This window comes from Canis lupus, chromosome X (genome assembly GCF_003254725.2).
Source record: "Canis lupus dingo isolate Sandy chromosome X, ASM325472v2, whole genome shotgun sequence".
Lineage (NCBI taxonomy): Eukaryota > Metazoa > Chordata > Mammalia > Carnivora > Canidae > Canis > Canis lupus.
The window spans coordinates 54,728,558-54,746,438 of NC_064281.1; the positions used below are offsets into that span (position 1 = coordinate 54,728,558).

A 17,881-nucleotide genomic window follows, 5' to 3' on the forward strand; every position below is an offset into this window, starting at 1 on the left:
CTTTCTCCAGTTCCTTTAGGTGCAAGGTTGGCTTGTGTATTTGAGTATTTTCCAGTGTTTTGAGGGATGCTTGTATTGTGATGTATTTCCCCCTCAGGACTGCTTTTGCTGTTTCCCAAAGATTTTGAATGGTTGTATCTTCATTCTCATTAGTTTCCATGAATCTTTTTAATTCTTCTCTAATTTCCTGGTTGACCCTTTCATCTTTTAGGAAGATGCACTTTAACCTCCACATGTTTGAGTTCCTTCCAAATTTCTTCTTGTGATTGAGTTCAAGTTTCAAAGCATTATAGTCTGAAAATATGCAGGGGTCAATCCCAATCTTTTGGTATCTGTTGAGACCTGATTTGTGACCCAGTATGTGGTCTATTCTGGAGAAAATTCCTTGTGCACTTGAGAAAAATGTGTATTCAGTGCGTTTGGATGTAAAGTTCTATAAATATCTGTGAAATCCATCTGGTCCAGTGTATCATTTAAAGTTCTTGTTTCTTTGGAGATGTTGTGCTGTCATTTGCAGAATGCACTGTGTTGAAGTCTCCTAGTATAAGTGTATTATTATCAAGTATGTCTTTACTTTGGTTATTAATTGATTGATATACTTGGCAGCTCCCACATTAGGGGCATGATTGTTAGGTCCTCTTGTTGGATAGATCCTTTAAGTATGATATACTGTCCCTCTTCATCTCTTACTGCAGTCTTTGGGATAAACTTTAATTTATCTGATATGAGGAGGGATCCCTGGGTGGCGCAGCGGTTTGGCGCCTGCCTTTGGCCCGGGGCGCGATCCTGGAGACCCGGGATCGAATCCCACGTCGGGCTCCCTGCATGGAGCCTGCTTCTCCCTCTGCCTGTGTCTCTGCCTCTCTGTCTCTCTCTGTGTGACTATCATGAATAAATAAATAAAATCTTTAAAAAAAAAACTTTAATTTATCTGATATGAGGATTGCTACCTCTGTTTTCTTTGGAGGACCATTTGAATGGTAAATGGTTCTCCAACCTTTCATTTCTAGGCTGTCAGTGTCCTTAGGTCTAAAATGAGTCTCTTGTAGACAGCAAATAGTTCTTGCTTTTTTATCCAGTCTGAAACCCTGCGTCTTTCGATGGGATCATGTAGGCCATTCATGTTCAGAGTTACTATTTAAAGATATCAATTTAGTGTCATCATAATACCTATTCAGTCCCTTTTTTTTGTGGATTATTTCTTTGGGCGTCCTCTTTTCCAGAGTCCCCCTTAATATTTCTGGCAGAGCTGGTTTGGTGGTCACATATTCTTTTAGTTTCTGCCTATCTTGGAAGCTCTATCTGTCCTTCCATTCTCAATGAGAGCCTTGCTGGATAAAGTATTTTTGGCTGTATACTCTTCCTATTTACGACCCTGAATATATCCTGCCTGCCCTTTCTGGCCTGCCAGATCTCTGTGGAGAGGTCTGCTGTTAATCTAATATTTCTTCCCTTATAAGTTAGGGATCTCAAAAAAAAAAAAAGAAAAAAAAAAGTTAGGGATCTCGAGCAGCCTGGGTGGCTGAGCGGTTTAGCGTCGCCTTCAGCCCAGGGCGTGATCCTCCAGACCTTGGATCAAGTCCTACATCAGGCTCCCTGCATGGGGCCTGCTTCTCCCTGGGCCGGTGTCTCTGCCTCTCTCTGTCACTCATAAATAAATAAAAAATAAAAAATAAGAAAATTTAGGGATCTCTTGTCTCTTGCTGCCTTAAGGATTTTCTCTTTATCTTTGGAATTTGCAAGTTTCACTATTAAATGTTGAGGTGTTGGACAGTTTTTATTGATTTGATGGGGGGAACTTCCCTATTTCCTGGATCTAAATGCCTGTTTCTCTCCCCAAATTAGGGAAGTTCTCAGCTATGAATTGTTCAAATACACTTTCTAGTCCTCTGTCCCTCTCGGCGCCCTCTCAAACCCCAATTAAACAGATTTTTCCTTCTGAGGCTGTCATTTATTTCCTTTAACCTTTCCTCGTGGTCTTTTAATTTCTTTTCTCTTTTTTCCTCAGCTTCCTTCCTTGCCATCAACTTATCTTCTATGTCACTCACTCTTTCTTCTACTTCATTAATCCTCGTTGTTAGGACCTCCAGTTTGGATTGCATCTCATTTAATTGATTTTTAATTTTGCCCTGATTAGATCTAAATTCTGCAGTCATGAAGTCTCTTGACTCCTTTATGCTTTTTTCCATAGCCACCAGTAGCTTTATAATTGTGCTTCTGAATTGGTTTTTTGACATCAAACTGTAATCCAAATTCTGTACCTTTGTGGGAGAGAGTGCTGTTTCTGATTGTTTCTTTTGTGGTGAGTTCTTCTTTCTAGTCATTTTGCTTGGTGCAGAGTGGCTAAAAACGAGTTGTATTGGAAAAAGGAAGAAAAAAAAGGGAGGGGTATCCTCTGGTTCTATATACTATAAATTCCTGGACTTCCCCTGGAGCTTTCCAACGCTGTTCAGTCAAGAGCTTGCTCTTCCCCTGTCCTTTCAGCTGGTCTTCTGGGGAAGGGGCCTGCTGTGCTGATTCAACCCCACCAGGTGCACGGTTCAGTGGGAGCTGTTTATCCTGTGAGGCCCCTATTCCCTGGAGGCCCTGCTCTGTCCCAGGCACAGGGTGACACCAGGAGGAACAACAACACTGGCGGTGGCCAACTCTCCAGCTCTGGGGTCAGCTCCCGCAGTAACTACCATAGTCTCCCAGTCCACACTGTCCTGAATGCTCTGGGGACGGTGGGGTGGGGGGTTGCTGAGCTCCACAACTTGTAGGCGCCCGGTGGCAGGAGAGTCCTCACTGTCCTGTGCCCTCTCCGCCTCCACCTCTTCCGGGGGGAGTGCAGGATCCTGGGCTGTGTCTGCTGGGCACCCTGGGAGCCGAGACGTGTGCTGCTGGAATCGCGCTCCGGGGGGCCACAGCTCCCCAAGGCAGCAGGGTGCAGCCCCCTCCCCCAGAGCCACTGCCTGAGCTTCTCCTGAAGCCCCGCCGGGCACGCGCTCCTGCCCTTTACTGAGATCAACCCACAGTCTGTGGCGCTCTATCTTCCGGGGCGCACTTCCTCTGTTAGTGACTCGGGGACACTGGAGGCTCCACTGCCCCTCCTGTGCTTCTGCCCGAGTTCCCTGCTAAGCACCTTTCTGTTCAGGAAGAATCTGGTATGGATTTTTAAAGTTCCTGCTTCTGGGATCCCTGGGTGGCGCAGCGGTTTGGCGCCTGCCTTTGGCCCAGGGTGCGATCCTGGAGACCCGGGATCGAATCCCACGTCGGGCTCCCGGCGCATGGAGCCTGCTTCTCCCTCTGCCTGTGTCTCTGCCTCTCTCTCTCTCTCTCTCTGTGTGACTATCATAAATAAATAAAAAATAAAAAATAAATAAAAATAAAGTTCCTGCTTCTCAAGGACTGGGCTTTCCTGTCCAGGGAGGCTTTCACAGCCCACCTTAGACCGGCTCCTCGCAAGGCCCCTCCCCCACTTGATTGGTTTTGGTTTTTTTTTTTCCACCTCCCTACCTTGTTAGAAGCACACTCTTCTCTCTGTAGCATTCCAGCTGTTCTCTCTTTAAATCTCAGGTCGAATTCGTAGGTGTTCAGGATGATTTGAAAGTTATCTAGGTAAGTTGGTGGGGACAGGTGACTTGGGGACGCCTCCACCATCTTGCCCCACCCCCCGACTCCCCCGGAAAATAGCTTTCTTTTGGTTTAGAATAAAACACTTCAAAATCTGAAGTTCTACCTAAAAAGCCTGATTTCCTAATGATACCTTTGAATATCTTTGGACAAGATAAAGACCAGAGTAGAGAACCCTTCACATCCCTGCATCAAGTGAGGTTCAGTTAATTTTTAACAATTGACCTACAATAAACTGTACATATTTAAAGTGTATAGTTTAATAAGTTTGACACAGATGCACCCATGAAATCATATAATGGAATGCAACTCAGCAAAAAAAAAAAAGACAGAAACTATTGATCCATATAGCACAAGCAAGACAATGTCAATGTCCATCATGACCAGAACTCACTTCTATCCCTTTCCTTTCTCCCCTCCCTAGTCCACCCCTCTACTTCCCCATCTTCAGGCAGCCAGTTATCTTCTCTCTGTCACTATAAATTAGTTTTTATTTGCTAGACTTGTATAAAAAATTTAATCATACAAATGTTTTATTTTTCTGACTAATTCAGCATAATTATTTCAAGATTCATCCCTGTGATTGTGTGTATCAGTACGTCTTTATATTGCTGAATGGCATCCTATTGTATGGCTATATTCTAATTTATCCATTTACCTGTTGATGGACATTTTGTGTTGTTTCCAGTTTTTAGCTGTTATGATATTTTACTGAACATCTGTCTACAAGTCTTTGTGTGGATATATGTTTTTATTTCTTTTGGGTAGATAACTTAGGAGTGGCCTGCTGGCTCTCTCGTATGGTAGGTGTAAGTTTTATCTTTTAAGCGACTGCCAAATTGTTTGGTTGTACCATCCTACTAGCAATTTATGAGTGTTATAGTTGCTGTACATTCTTATGAATACTGAGTATGATAAGTCTTTTAAATCTTAGATATTCTAGTGAATGGGTAGTGGTACCTCATTGTGGTTTTAGTTTTCATTTCCCATATGACTAATGATGTTGAGCATCTTTTCAGATGCTTTTTGCCATGAAATACCTGTTCAAGTCTTCCTCATTTTTTAATTAAGCTGTCTTTTTTACTTTTCAGTTAGAATTCTTTATATATTCTAGATATATCCTACAAAGGACTTTTATGTTTTAAAAATATTTTCTCCTGGGCTGTGGCCTGCCTTTTCCCTTAACAGTGTCTTTTTTTTTTAATTTTTATTTATTTATGATAGTCACAGAGAGAGAGAGAGAGGCAGAGACATAGGCAGAGGGAGAAGCAGGCTCCATGCACTGGGAGCCCGATGTGGGATTCGATCCCTGCTCTCCAGGATCGCGCCCTGGGCCAAAGGCAGGCGCCAAACCGCTGCGCCACCTAGGGATCCCAACAGTGTCTTTTGAAGAGCAAGACTTTTTAATTTTGATGCTATCCAATTTATTGACATTTTTTTTCTTTTATGCATAATGGGCTTTATGTCCTGTTGAAGAAATCTTTGCCAAACCCAAGGTCACTATGATTTACCTCTAAGTTTTCTTCTACAATTTATGTGGTTTTAAGCCTTACATTTAAGTCTGATTCATTTTGACCTGACACCTTTGTCAAAATCAATTGTCCATAAGTCAATTTCTAGATTCTACTCCATTGATCTACATGTCGATCTTTATGCCAATACCCACGTTTGATCACACTAGCTTTATAAGTTCTGAAATCAGGTAGTATAAACCCCCAAAGTTGTTACTCTTTTTCAAAATTGTTTTGGAAAAACTAGGTGCTATGCATTTTCATATAAATTTTAGAATCATCTTGTTAATTTCTATAAAGAGTCTACTTGGAGGAGTATCTGGGTGGCTCAGTCAATTAAGCTTCTGCCTTCGGCTCAGGTCATGATCTTGGAGTCCTTGGATCAAGCCCTGCATCAGACTCCCTGCTCAGGAGAAATCTGCTTTTCCTTCTCCCTTTGCCCCTCCCTCCCACATGTGCACTCTCTCTCTCTCAAAAAAATAAATAAAATATTTTTCTTAATGATTTATTTATTCATGAGAGACACAGAGAGAGAGGCAGAGACATAGGCAGAGGGAGAAGTAGGCTCCATGCAGGGAGCCCAATGCGACACTCAATCGCATGACTCCAGGATCACACCCTGAGCTAAAGACAGATGCTTTACTGCTGAGCCATCCAGGCGTCCCTAAATAAAATCTTTTTAAAAAAAAAGTGTCCTGGGAGTTTGATTAGGATGGCATAGAATCTATAGATAAACTGAGGAGAATTTATATCTTACAATACTGAGTCTTTACATGAACACAGTGTATCTCTCCATTTATTTAAATCTTTAATTTCTCTCAGCAGTTTTAGTTTTCAGTATACAGGTGTTGCACATCGTTTGTCAAATATATTTCTAAGTGGGGATCCCTGGGTGGCTCAACGGTTTAGTGCCTGCCTTCGGCCCAGGGCGTGATCCTGGAGTCCCAGGATCGAGTCCCACATCGGGCTCCCTGCATGGAGCCTGTTTCTCCCTCTGCCTGTGTCTCTGCCTCTCTCTCTCTCTCTCTCTCTCTCTCTCTCTCTCTCTCTCTGTGTCTCTCATGAATGAATAAATAAAATCTTTAAATATATATATATATTCCTAAGTATTTCATATTTTTATGATATTGGGTATTTTTTTGTATTTCAATTTCCACATGTTCAGATATATTCATTGGTTGTTACAGCTTTTTTATAGAGGCTACATAGACAATCATGTTGTCTGTAAATAGAGACAATTTTATTTACTAAGTAGTTCTGCATGCCTCTTTTTTTTAACTTGACCTTGTCTTATTGCACTTGCTAGAACCTCCAATAAAATATTTAATTGAGTCAGTAAAAAGAGAAATCCTTGCTTTGTTCACAATCTTAGGGAGAAAGCATTCAATCCTTTACCATTAAGTATGATCTTTGCTACAGGTTTTTTGTTTATGTCCTTTATCAGTTTGAAGAAGTTCCTGTCCCTAGTTTGCTGAAAGTTTTTATCATGAACAGATATTGGGCTTTTTCTGAATCCTATTGAGATGATTTTATGGTTAGTTTTTACTCTGTTAGTATAGCGAATGACATTGATTTTCTTTCAACTTTATTAAGGTATGTCTAACATACAGTAAGATTTACCTTTTTGAGTGTATAGTTCTAAGAGTTTTGACAACATATATAGTTGTATAACCACCATCACAAGCAAGATATAGAATAGTTTTATTGTCCTCCCAAATTTCTCTATACCTGTTTGTAGTCAACTCCTCCCACAACCCTAGCCATTGGCAAACACTCATGTGTATTCTGTTATAATTGTTTTCCCTTTGCATCAGTGTCATATAATTAGAAACATTAAAAAAAGAAGCATATAGCATGGCTTCTTTCACTTACTATAACGCATTGGAGACTCATTTATGTTGTTGCATGAATCAATAGTTTCTGCCCTTTTTTTTTTTTTTTTGCTGAGTTGCATTCCATTATATGAATGTCCCATAGTTTATCTATTCACCTATTAAAGGATATTTTGGGGGTTTTCCCCACTTTTTGGTGATTACGAATTAAAGCTGCTATAAAAACATTTACATATAGGTTTCTGTGTAAACATAGGTAAACATTTCACTTGGGTAAATACCTAGGAGTGGAATTGCTAAGTCATGTGGTAAATGTGTGTTTAACCTTATAAGAAACTGTCAAATTGGGACGCCTGGGTGGCTCAGCAGTTGAGTATCTGCCTTCCGCTCAGGGTGTGATCCCGCAGTCCCGGGACTGGAATCCCACATTGGGCTCCCTACATGAAGCCTGCCTCTCCCTCTGCCTCTGTCTCTGCCTCTGTCTCTCTCTCTCTCTCTCTCTGTCTCTCATGAATAAATAAATAGAATCTTAAAAAAAAGAAACTACCAAATTGTTTATCCAGTTGTTCATTGCTGGTATATAGAAATACAATTGATGGGATCCCTGGGTGGCGCAGAGCGGTTTGGCGCCTGCCTTTGGCCCAGGGCGCGATCCTGGAGACCCGGGATCGAATCCCACGTCGGGCTCCCAGTGCATGGAGCCTGCTTCTCCCTCTGCCTATGTCTCTGCCTCTCTCTCTGTCTCTCTGTGACTATCATAAATAAATAAAATTTAAAAAAAAAGAAATACAATTGATTTTGGTATATTAACTTCTGTCTTTTGACTTTATTAGTCTAATAACTATTTTGTAGGTTCTTTGAGATTTTCTGCACAACCATGACATCTCTAAATGCAGATTTATTTCTTCCTTTCTAATATGTGTCTTTTATTTCTAGTACTTGCCCTATTATATCAGCTTGGGCCTACAGGATGATGTTGAATAGGAATGGTGACAGTAGAAACCATTCTGTTTTTCCTGATCTTGGGGAAAGGACCCAGGCTTTCGCCATTAAATATGGTGTTAGCTATATTTTTTTTTTAAGATTTTATTTGTTAATTCATGAGAGACACAAAGAGAGAGAGAGAGAGAGAGAGAGAGGCAGAGACAGGCAGAGGGAGAAGCAGGCTCCATGCAGGGAGCCCGACGTGGGACTCGATCCCAGGTCTCCAGGATCAGGCCCTGGGCTGAAGGCAGCGCTAAACCACTGAGCCACCCAGGATGCCCTATAGTTTTTTTTATAGATACCCTTTATCAGATTGAGGAGGTCCTTTTTTTAAGATATTATTTATTTATTTGAGAGAGAGAGAGTGTGTAAGCAGGGTATTAGGGGAGGAGATGAACACAGAGCCTGTCACACAGCTCAGTTCCAGGACCCCAAGATCATGACCCCAGCCAAAATAAAGAGTTCAGATGCTTAACTCTGAGCCACCCAGGTGCCCCACAGATTGAAGAAATTCTTATGTATTCTTAGTTTATTGTAAGTTTTTATTCTGAGTGTTTTGATGTTCAATTTTGAAACCAGCCTTGCATTCCTTGAATAAATGCCACTTTGTTGTGACATATCCTTTTTATGTGTTTATTGTTGAATTCAGCAGTATATAAAGTTAGAATTTTTCTAAAATAAAAATTATGTGTAAAATTTTTGCATCTCTGTTCATGAGGGATATTGGTCTGTTGTATTCTCATAATGTCTTCATCTGGTTTTGGTATCAAAGTAAATGTTGGCCTCTTAGAATGAGTTGGGAAGTAGTCCTTTTTCAGTTGTCTAGAAGAATTTGTATAGAATTAATATTGTTTCTTTCTTAAAATTTTGGTAAAATTTACAAGTTAAGTCACCTGAAGTGTTTTTTGTTAGTTTTTGCTTTGTGGAGTAGGTGGAAATTAACTAAAATTCAGTTTTTAAAAATAGATATAGGGTTGCTCAGGTTATATATTTCTTCTTAAGTAAGCCTTGGTAGTTTGTGTGTTTCAGTGAAACTGTATGCTTCATCTAAGTTGTCAAATTTATTGACATAAAGTTATCCATAATATTCCCTTATTATCCTTCTAAAATCTGTAAAAGCTATGGTAATATCATCTATCTCATTCCTGTTATTGATGTTTTATGCCTTTTTCCTTTTTCATGATCAGTTTGGCTAGAGGTTTATCAAAGAACCAGCTCATTCTTACTAATGGTTAAAATGATAAATTTCATGTTATGTTTATTTTATCAGAATTTTTAAAATGTCCCCAAAACCCCAACTCATTAGTTTCCAATCTGATCTTTATTATTTCCTTACTTCTGGTTTGGATTTAGTTTCTTAAGGTAGAAGCTGAAGTCATTGATTTGAGGGTTTGGTTGTTTTGTTTTGTTTTTGAGGGGGGAAGTGGGGCAGTGGGAGTAAGAGAGAGCAAATCCCTAGCAAGCTCCATGCCCAGCACAAAGCCTGACACAGGGCTCAATCTCACAACCCTGAGATCATGACCTGCATTGAAATCAAGAGTTGAACATTTAACTGAGCCATCCAGGTGCCCCTTCTTCTTTTTCTGATATAAGCATTTAGTACTATAAATTTCCTCCTAAGTACTCCTTTAATAACATCCCACAAATTTTGATACTTATATTTTTGTTTTCATTCAACTCAAAATATATTCTAATTTCCCTTTTGATTTCTTCTTTGACCCATGGGTTATTTATAAGTGGGTTATTTAGTTTCCAAATGTTGGGGGTTTTTTCCTAAATATCTTTGTGTTATGATTTCTAATTTAATTTCATTGTGGTTAAAGAACATATTTTGTGTGACTTGGATCTTTTCAAATTAGTGAGGCTTATTAAGGCCTAGAATATGGTCAATCTTGGCAAATATTCTGTATGTACTTAAGAAGAATGTGTATTCGGCTATTGTTGGAGAGAGTGTTCTATAAATGTCAATCTTGTCTATTTGTGCTGTTCATTTCTACTGTATCTTTGCTGATTTTTCTGCCTACTGATTCTATCATTTATTGAGAGATGAGTATTCAAATCTCCTGCCGGAATTATGGATTTGTCTTTTTTTCTTGTAATTCTATTTTGTTTCATGTATTTTGAAATCTTATTAGGGGCATAAATATTTAGGATTAATTGATCTTTTCATTATTATGAAATGATCTGTTTTATTCCTGGTAATATTCTTTGTTCTGAAATCTACTTTTTTTTTTTTATAATACAGTCCTTCCAGCTTTTTTTTTTTTACTAATGCTAGAATGGTGTATATATGTATAGATTTATTTATTTATTTATTTGTATGTTTGTTTGTTTATTTGAGAGAGAGAACACCAGCAGGGTGGGAGGGGCAGAGGGAAAGAGAGAAGTAGACTCCCCACCGAGCAGGGAGCAATGCAGAGCTCCATTCCAGGACCATAGCCAGGACCTGAGCCAAAGGGAGATGCTTAACTGACTGAGCCACCCAGGTACCCCTAGAATGGTATATATTTTTTTTAACACTTTGAGTTTTAACCTATTTGTGCCTTTATTTTTAAAGTGTGTTTCCAAGGTGCTTGGCTGGCTCAGGGTCATGAGTTTGAGCCCCACACTGAGTGTAGAGATTACTTAAAATACATAAATAAAATTTTATTTTTTTTAAGATTTTTAATTTATTCATTCATGAGAGACATACACAGAGAGAGAGAGAGAGAGAGAGAGAGGCAGAGACACAGGCAGAGGGAGAAGCAGGCCCCATGCAGGGAGCCCAATGTGGGACTCGATCCCGGGTCTCCAGGATCACGCCCTGGACCAAAGGCAGCACTAAACCACTGAGCCACCTGGGCTGCCTCATAAATAAAATTTTAAAAAATAAATAAAGTGTATTTCTTATAAGCAGCATATTGTTGAGTCTAGCTTTTATAATATAGTCTGACAAACTGCATTTTAATTGGGGTGTTTAGACCATTTGCTTTTAATATGATTATTGATATGGATAGGCTTGACTCTATTATTTTGCTATTTTCTATTTGTCCCATCTATTCATCATTTCCTTTATTTTGTTTATTTTTTTGGCTTCTTTTAATCAACTGAGTATTTTGTGATTTCATATTATCTCCTTGGTTGGCTCATGTATGATTTTGGTGCTTAAATTAGTGATATAAAACATTAAGGGTTAAGTTCTTTTGAATAATTGACTCCTTTATCTTTATGAAATTATCTTTTTTATTCTCAAAAATATCCTTTGATGTGAATTTTACATTATCTGATGTTAATATATCCCCTTACTCCACCTTTCTTTTGATTACTTTTAGCATGGTATGCCTCCATCAAAAGTGAAAATGTTCTCAAAGATGGTTACTTTTTAGAAACTAAGTTTAGTTAATTTTGTTTGCTTAAAAAATTTCATTCATTGACTTTTTTTTTTATTTTTTATTTATTTATTTATTTATGATAGTCACACAGAGAGAGAGAGAGAGAGAGGCAGAGACATAGGCAGAAGGAGAAGCAGGCTCCATGCACCGGGAGCCCGACGTGGGATTCGATCCCGGGTCTCCAGGATCGCGCCCTGGGCCAAAGGCAGGCGCCAAACCGCTGCGCCACCCAGGGATCCCTCATTCATTGACTTTAAAAGTTAAGAATGTGTATCTAATTATGTCTCTTAAGGCAAGACAAACAAAAGGAAAAATAAACTGTTTTTAGTACATCAAAATAAAAAGCTTTCACACAGTGATGCAAGGCAACCTACTGGATGGGAGAAGATATTTGCAAATGATATAGCCAATGAGGGGTTAATATCCAAGATATATAAAGAACTTGTATAGCTCAACACCAGAAAAACAAATTAAAAAATGAACAGAGGACATTTCTAAAATGACATTTTCTCAAAGACATACAAATGGCCGACAGACACATGAAAAGATACTCAGCATCACTAATCACCAGGGGAATGCAGGATGTGGAGAAAAAGGAACCTTCATGTATTGTTGGTGGAAATGTAAATTGGTGTAGCCACTGTGGAAAATGGTGTGGAGGTTCCTCAAAAAATTAAAAATAGAAATACCATATGATCCAGTAATTCCATTACTGGGTATTTATCCAAAGAAAACAAAAACACTAATTTCAAGATATTTGCACCCCATGTGTATTGCAGCATTATTTACAATAGCCAAGATAAGCAAGCAACCTAAGTGTCCGTTGATAGATAAATGGGTAAAGAAGATGTGATACACACAATGGAATGTTACACAGCCATAAAGAAAGGATGAGATCTTACCATTTGTGACAACATGGATAGACCTAATACCTCTAGGGTATTGCTAAGTGAAATAAGTCAGACTGAGAGTGACAAATACCATATGATATCACTCAAATGTGGAGTCAAAAAAAAAAACAAATGAATAAACCAACAAAAAACAGAATCAGACCTATAAATACAGAGAATAAACTGATGGTTGTCAGAGGGAAAGTGGGGGGTGGAGGCATGGGCAAAATGGGTGAAGAGGAGTGGGAAGTATAGGCTTCCAGTTACAGAATGAAGTCATGGGAATAAAAAGAATAGCATCAGTATAGTCAATGATATGTAATAGTGTTGTATGGTGGCAGATGGTAGCTATACTTGTGAACAAAGCATAACATATAGAGATATTGAACCACTATGTTGTACACAGGAAACTAGTGTAACATTATGTGTCAACTATACTCAAATTTTTTTTAAAGAATGAGTATCTATTTATTAAATATAACATATAAAATATACTTTGAATTCCTTATCATGACTAGTTAAGGACACATTAAGGAGAAAATGGAGAAGGCAAAGACAGTGTATAGAAATACTAGGATATCTAGAGAATGATTTTCTACAGAAAGCCTCTTTCTTATGACCTTTTGGGATATTTCTGTTAAAAGCTCTTGGAGAGCTATTACAATTTTGGGTGAGTGTAGGCATGGATGAAAATCTCACTTCTACTTATGTGGGCTCAGTTCTGAGTGAAATTAAGTCTGGAGCTGAATCTAGCCCATGGGCCAGAGAGTCCTCATCCCTAATCCAGCATCACTGATTTCTCTTTTAGAATTGGCTTGCAAATGAAATTGAGGTTATGGTCAGTACTGAGGAAGCCAAACGCCATCTGAATGACCTTCTTGAAGATAGAAAGATCCTGGCTCAGGATGTGGCTCAACTCAAAGAGAAAAAGGAATCTGGGGAGAATCCACCTCCTAAACTCCGGGCAAGTACCCCAATGGAAATATGTTATCAATAATCAGATTCTGCACTCCCCAGAAACCCTCACAACTTTGGAGGATTACTTTCCTTTTAGCACCTCACCCTCATTCCCATTATTCTTTACAGAGGCGCACGTTTTCACTTGCTGAACTACGTGGTCAAGTTTCTGAGTCAGAAGATTCCATTACAAAGCAGATTGAGAGCCTAGAAACTGAAATGGAGCTCAGGTAATAGGACTATCTCTAAGACATTGTAATTTATAAAAATTTATGCCTGGAATCAAAATAGAACCTATCAATCCAGTGATTCAAAAGCTTGTTTTTCAAAGGCTTTGTGATGATTGAGAAATGAAAGAATGTAGCAATTTTTTGAACCATATACTTCACTAGACATGTTAGACGTATTTTTTCATTCAGTCCCTCCTTATGAGGTATTATTATACCTTATGAAGTAAGTATCATTCTTCTGACTTTAAATATCTAAACAAGTTTGGAAATTAAAAAATATTTTTTAGATTTTTTGTTTTGAGAAAGACAGCATGGTGGGGGCAGGGCAGAGGGAGAGGGAGAATCCCAAGCAGACTCCCTGCTGAGCACAGAGCCCAACACAGGGCTTGAACCCACAACCCCAAGATCATGACCGTGGCTGAAATCAAGAGCTGGACAGCCAACTAACTGAGCCACCCAGGCACCCAGAAGGTTAGAAATCTTAAGAAATGTGCTCAAGGTTATACAGAGCTGGGATTCAAAACCTGGCCTATCTAATTCCAAAACCTATGCTCTTTATGTTGCACCCCATCTTGGTATTTCTGAAATGTAGAACTGGCTAAAAACAAAACTTTGGAAGAAGTTAAGAACTGATGCCAGAAGAGCAACAGTAGGGATCCCTGGGTGGCGCAGCGGTTTGGCACCTGCCTTTGGCCCAGGGCGCGATCCTGGAAACCCCGGATCGAATCCCACGTCAGGCTCCCGGTGCATGGAGCCTGCTTCTCCCTCTGCCTATGTCTCTGCCTCTCTCTCTCTCTCTCTCTATGTGACTATCATAAATAAATAAAAAATTAAAAAAAAAAAAAGAAGAGCAACAGTACAGAAGAAAGAGAACTTTAGAGATTATTGGCTAAGTAGATGTAATAATGTATAAGTAAAGCTATCATGAGCATTAGATTAATAAGTAAAGTACATAACATAGTACTTGGCATATTAGAATTGCTCAATGCACAGTCTCTCTTTCTCCTTTTCTGGCTCTAAAACCAGAAATTATGCTGCTCTAATCACTATTATTGTCTTTTAAGTATCTGTAATCTCTAGAAGGAATTGAACTTCCACAGAGATTATATAGGGTCTTAGGATGATAGAATTGTATCACCCACAAGACCTTAAAGATCATTTGATTTGTTTTGAGCAACACATACTAGCTATTTATCTTTGGATACGTCTATAAATCACTCAACATTTGAGTTTCTGTTTTGTGCTGCCCTGGATGCATACAGTTGGATATACAGAAAGTAGATGGCACACCTCTTCTCTCAAGTGGAAATAGTATAATGACAGAGGGGTAGGTTGGAATCATTTGTTAAAATTTCAGGAATGTAAACCATTGATAGCTTACAACATTTATGCCACAGAAACTAGCAAAAGCTACAAATTGGGTCCAGTTTTTTAGTGCTGGTTTTTATTTTATTTTTTTAAAGATTTTATTATTTATTAGAAACAGAGAGAGAGAGAGAGAGAGAGGCAGAGACACAGGCAGAGGGAGAAGCAGGCTCCATGCAGGGAGCCTGACGTGGGATTTATTCCTGGGTCTCCAGGATCAGGCCCTAAGCTGAAGGCGGCGCTAAACCGCTGGGCCACTGGGGCTGCCCTAGGGCTGGTTTTTAAACATTTACCTGCACACCACTGTGAATAATTAAATGATTAAATGTTAGGCAGGTGCCAAGTAGAGAGCAATTAAACAGGTGAGTTTAATCAAGGCAATTTTCCTAAACTTGATGAGACAGAAACTAAATTTTAAAATACCTAAGGGACATGAATAGTCAGAGGAGACAGGAAAGGCCATATGGTAGACGATAATTCTGAAGTGTTCTGGCTCCCCTCTTCCAAGAAGCCTTCCCTGACACTTTATCTCCCACTATTCCTCCTCTGTAAACTCCTTTAGAACTTAGAGTCATCAATCATATATATGGTACAGTGGATGTGTTATCTTTATATATTTATTATTTTTTACGGGTATTAATCTTGTCAATATAAATTGATTGTAATCTTGGTGAAGGAAAGGGCTATATATTAGACCAGAGTTCTTGAAGCATGGTCTGCAACCCCTGGGGTACTCTGAGCAACCGAAACTGTCTTCATAATGCTATTAAGACATTATTTTCCACTTATACTACAATGACATTCACTGTGATAGTTAAAGCAACAGAAGACAAAATTGCTCATACCATAGCTTGAATTAAAGCAGTGGCACCAATCTGTACTAGAGGTCATTGTATACTTCATGACCACACACTCTCAGTTGTTTTTTTAGATCAGTTTTACTTAAGAATGGCTTTGATAGGGGCGCTTGGCTGCCTCAGTTGGTAGAGCATGCAACTTTTGATCTTGGGGTCATCAGTTCAAGCCCCACATTGGGCAAAGTAGAGCCTACTTTTTTTTTAAAAAAATGGCTTTGATAAAGCAGTGTTAATTTTATTAAATTTCAACCCATGAGTTCAAATCTATTTAGTATTCTGTGTGACCAAATGGGAAGAACACATAGAGCACTTGTGCTGTTTTGCTGAAGTCTGAGGGTTGTCTGGAGGAAAAGCACTTGTGCAATTGTTGGAGGTGTGAACTCAATAGGCCTCTTTTTTCCACGGAACATCCGTTGTGTTTGAAAGAACGACTGACAAACTATGGTTATTCAGGCTTGAGTACTTGGCAGGCATTTTCTCAAAAGTGAACAGAGTGAGCTTGTCACTTCAAGAAAAACAACTGGCAATGTTTGTCACTAAAGATAGAATTGAGCTTTCAAGCAAAACTTAGAATTCTGGAAAACTTTTATCTGCTCCCATGAGCTTGACAGTTTTTTTTAACTTTTCTGTTGAGACCAGCAGTGATATTAACTATTTATTTCTTGATATTGTATAATGAAATGTGTTATCATTTGGAGATTTTGCATCACTCAACATTGCCCAAATATGTTACAGAATCATCTATGGGTAAACGTACTGCATTCAGATTGGAAGATAGACCAATGGACAGTTTCAGATTCCACATTTCAACTAATTTTTAAGGAACTAAAACTTATTTCCTTTAACTAACCCACTAAAACTTGTTGGGTTTTAGTGTAGTCTCAAAGAAGAATGTCCACAGTTATCTGAGTAGGCTACTAAAATGTTCCTTTGTCCAACTACATATCTATGTGAGACCAGATTGTCTTCATTAACATCAACCAGAACATGTCACATGTTTGCATGTGGGAGATGTGAGAATCCAGTTGTCTTCTACTGAGCCAGATATTACAGAGATTTATAAAAGTGTAAAAGAGTCTCATTCTTCTCACTACATGATTTTTTTTTAGAAAATATAATTTTCATAAAATAGATTATAATGGATTATTGTTATTTTAAATGAATTAGTGAACATTTAATTTTTTCTCAGTTTTACTTTCAACACTGTAAATATCTATAGGTGCAATGTATATGAACAGAATTTCTCAGAGGTCCTCAAATAATTTTTAGGAGTGTAGAAGGGTCCTAAGACTCCCAAGATTTGAGAACTGCTATCTTAGATTATTTTGGTACCCATCTTCTTTTATAGTACCTTACATAGCAGCATGTTACACATATGCTGGTATACTACCTTTCATTGGACACATTGCAAATTTGAGAAGGAAGCTACTAATGAAACTGAAATATTGTGTAAACCTTGGTCTCAGACCATACTTGATTAGAAAGTAACTGTAAGCTATAACCAGGGTCAGGGTATCTAATCTTCTTAGAAACTTCTCAGTCCTGTGGCAGGCACATCAAGATAACCTCTCATAGCACTAGCCATAGGTATCAATTTGATATTTGGTCCCAGCGAAGAACATCTACCTGTTTGTCCTTTTTAAATTATTTTAAGATTTTATTTTATTCATTTGAAAGAGAGAGAAAGCACCAGCAGGAGGGAGGGGCAGAGGGAGAAGGAGAAGCAGACTCCCCACTTAGCAGGGAGCCCAAAATGGGGCTTGATCCCAGGACCCTGGGATCATGACCTGAGTCGAAGTCCGACTCTTAACCGACTGAGCCACCCAGGTGCCCCACTGCTTATACTTTTGAGACTTTTTCCCTTCAGGTCTCCAACCTGATTCTTATCCTTTTGAGGCCTCCTGGTTCCTTCATATCACAATCTGAACTCATATGGCCTCAAGACAAAGTCACATTACAGTTAATATACTACAACAGAACCCTACTAAAACAAATTTTTTCAAGCCCCACCATGTGACACATTTATTTCAACCAGTATTTCATAAAATAAAATCACTGAGATAGTTTCTTGGATTCCTTTTGCATCAGGATTTGAGATACTAACCAGCTGACTCAGTCATTATTTAAATGATATTTCACTGGGGATCCCTGGGTGGCGCAGCGGTTTAGCGTCTGCCTTTGGCCCAGGGCGCGATCCTGGAGACCCGGGATCGAGTCCCACGTCAGGCTCCCGGTGCATGGAGCCTGCTTCTCCCTCTGCCTGTGTCTCTGC

The 17,881-nt window shown here is 39.0% G+C and overlaps 1 protein-coding gene across 4 annotated transcripts in view; it reads left to right on the forward strand.

Moving 5' to 3' along the window:
• The window catches only part of KIF4A (kinesin family member 4A), a 125,559-nt gene that overhangs the window by 91,601 nt on the left and 16,077 nt on the right, over nucleotides 1–17,881 (forward strand). For all 4 annotated transcript variants that reach the window (XM_025466094.3, XM_049107546.1, XM_025466095.3 and 1 more), the window contains exons 21-22: nucleotides 13,009–13,164; nucleotides 13,287–13,387. In XM_025466094.3, the coding sequence (XP_025321879.1) occupies nucleotides 13,009–13,164; nucleotides 13,287–13,387 (257 nt within the window). The remainder of the gene's footprint in view (nucleotides 1–13,008; nucleotides 13,165–13,286; nucleotides 13,388–17,881) is intronic.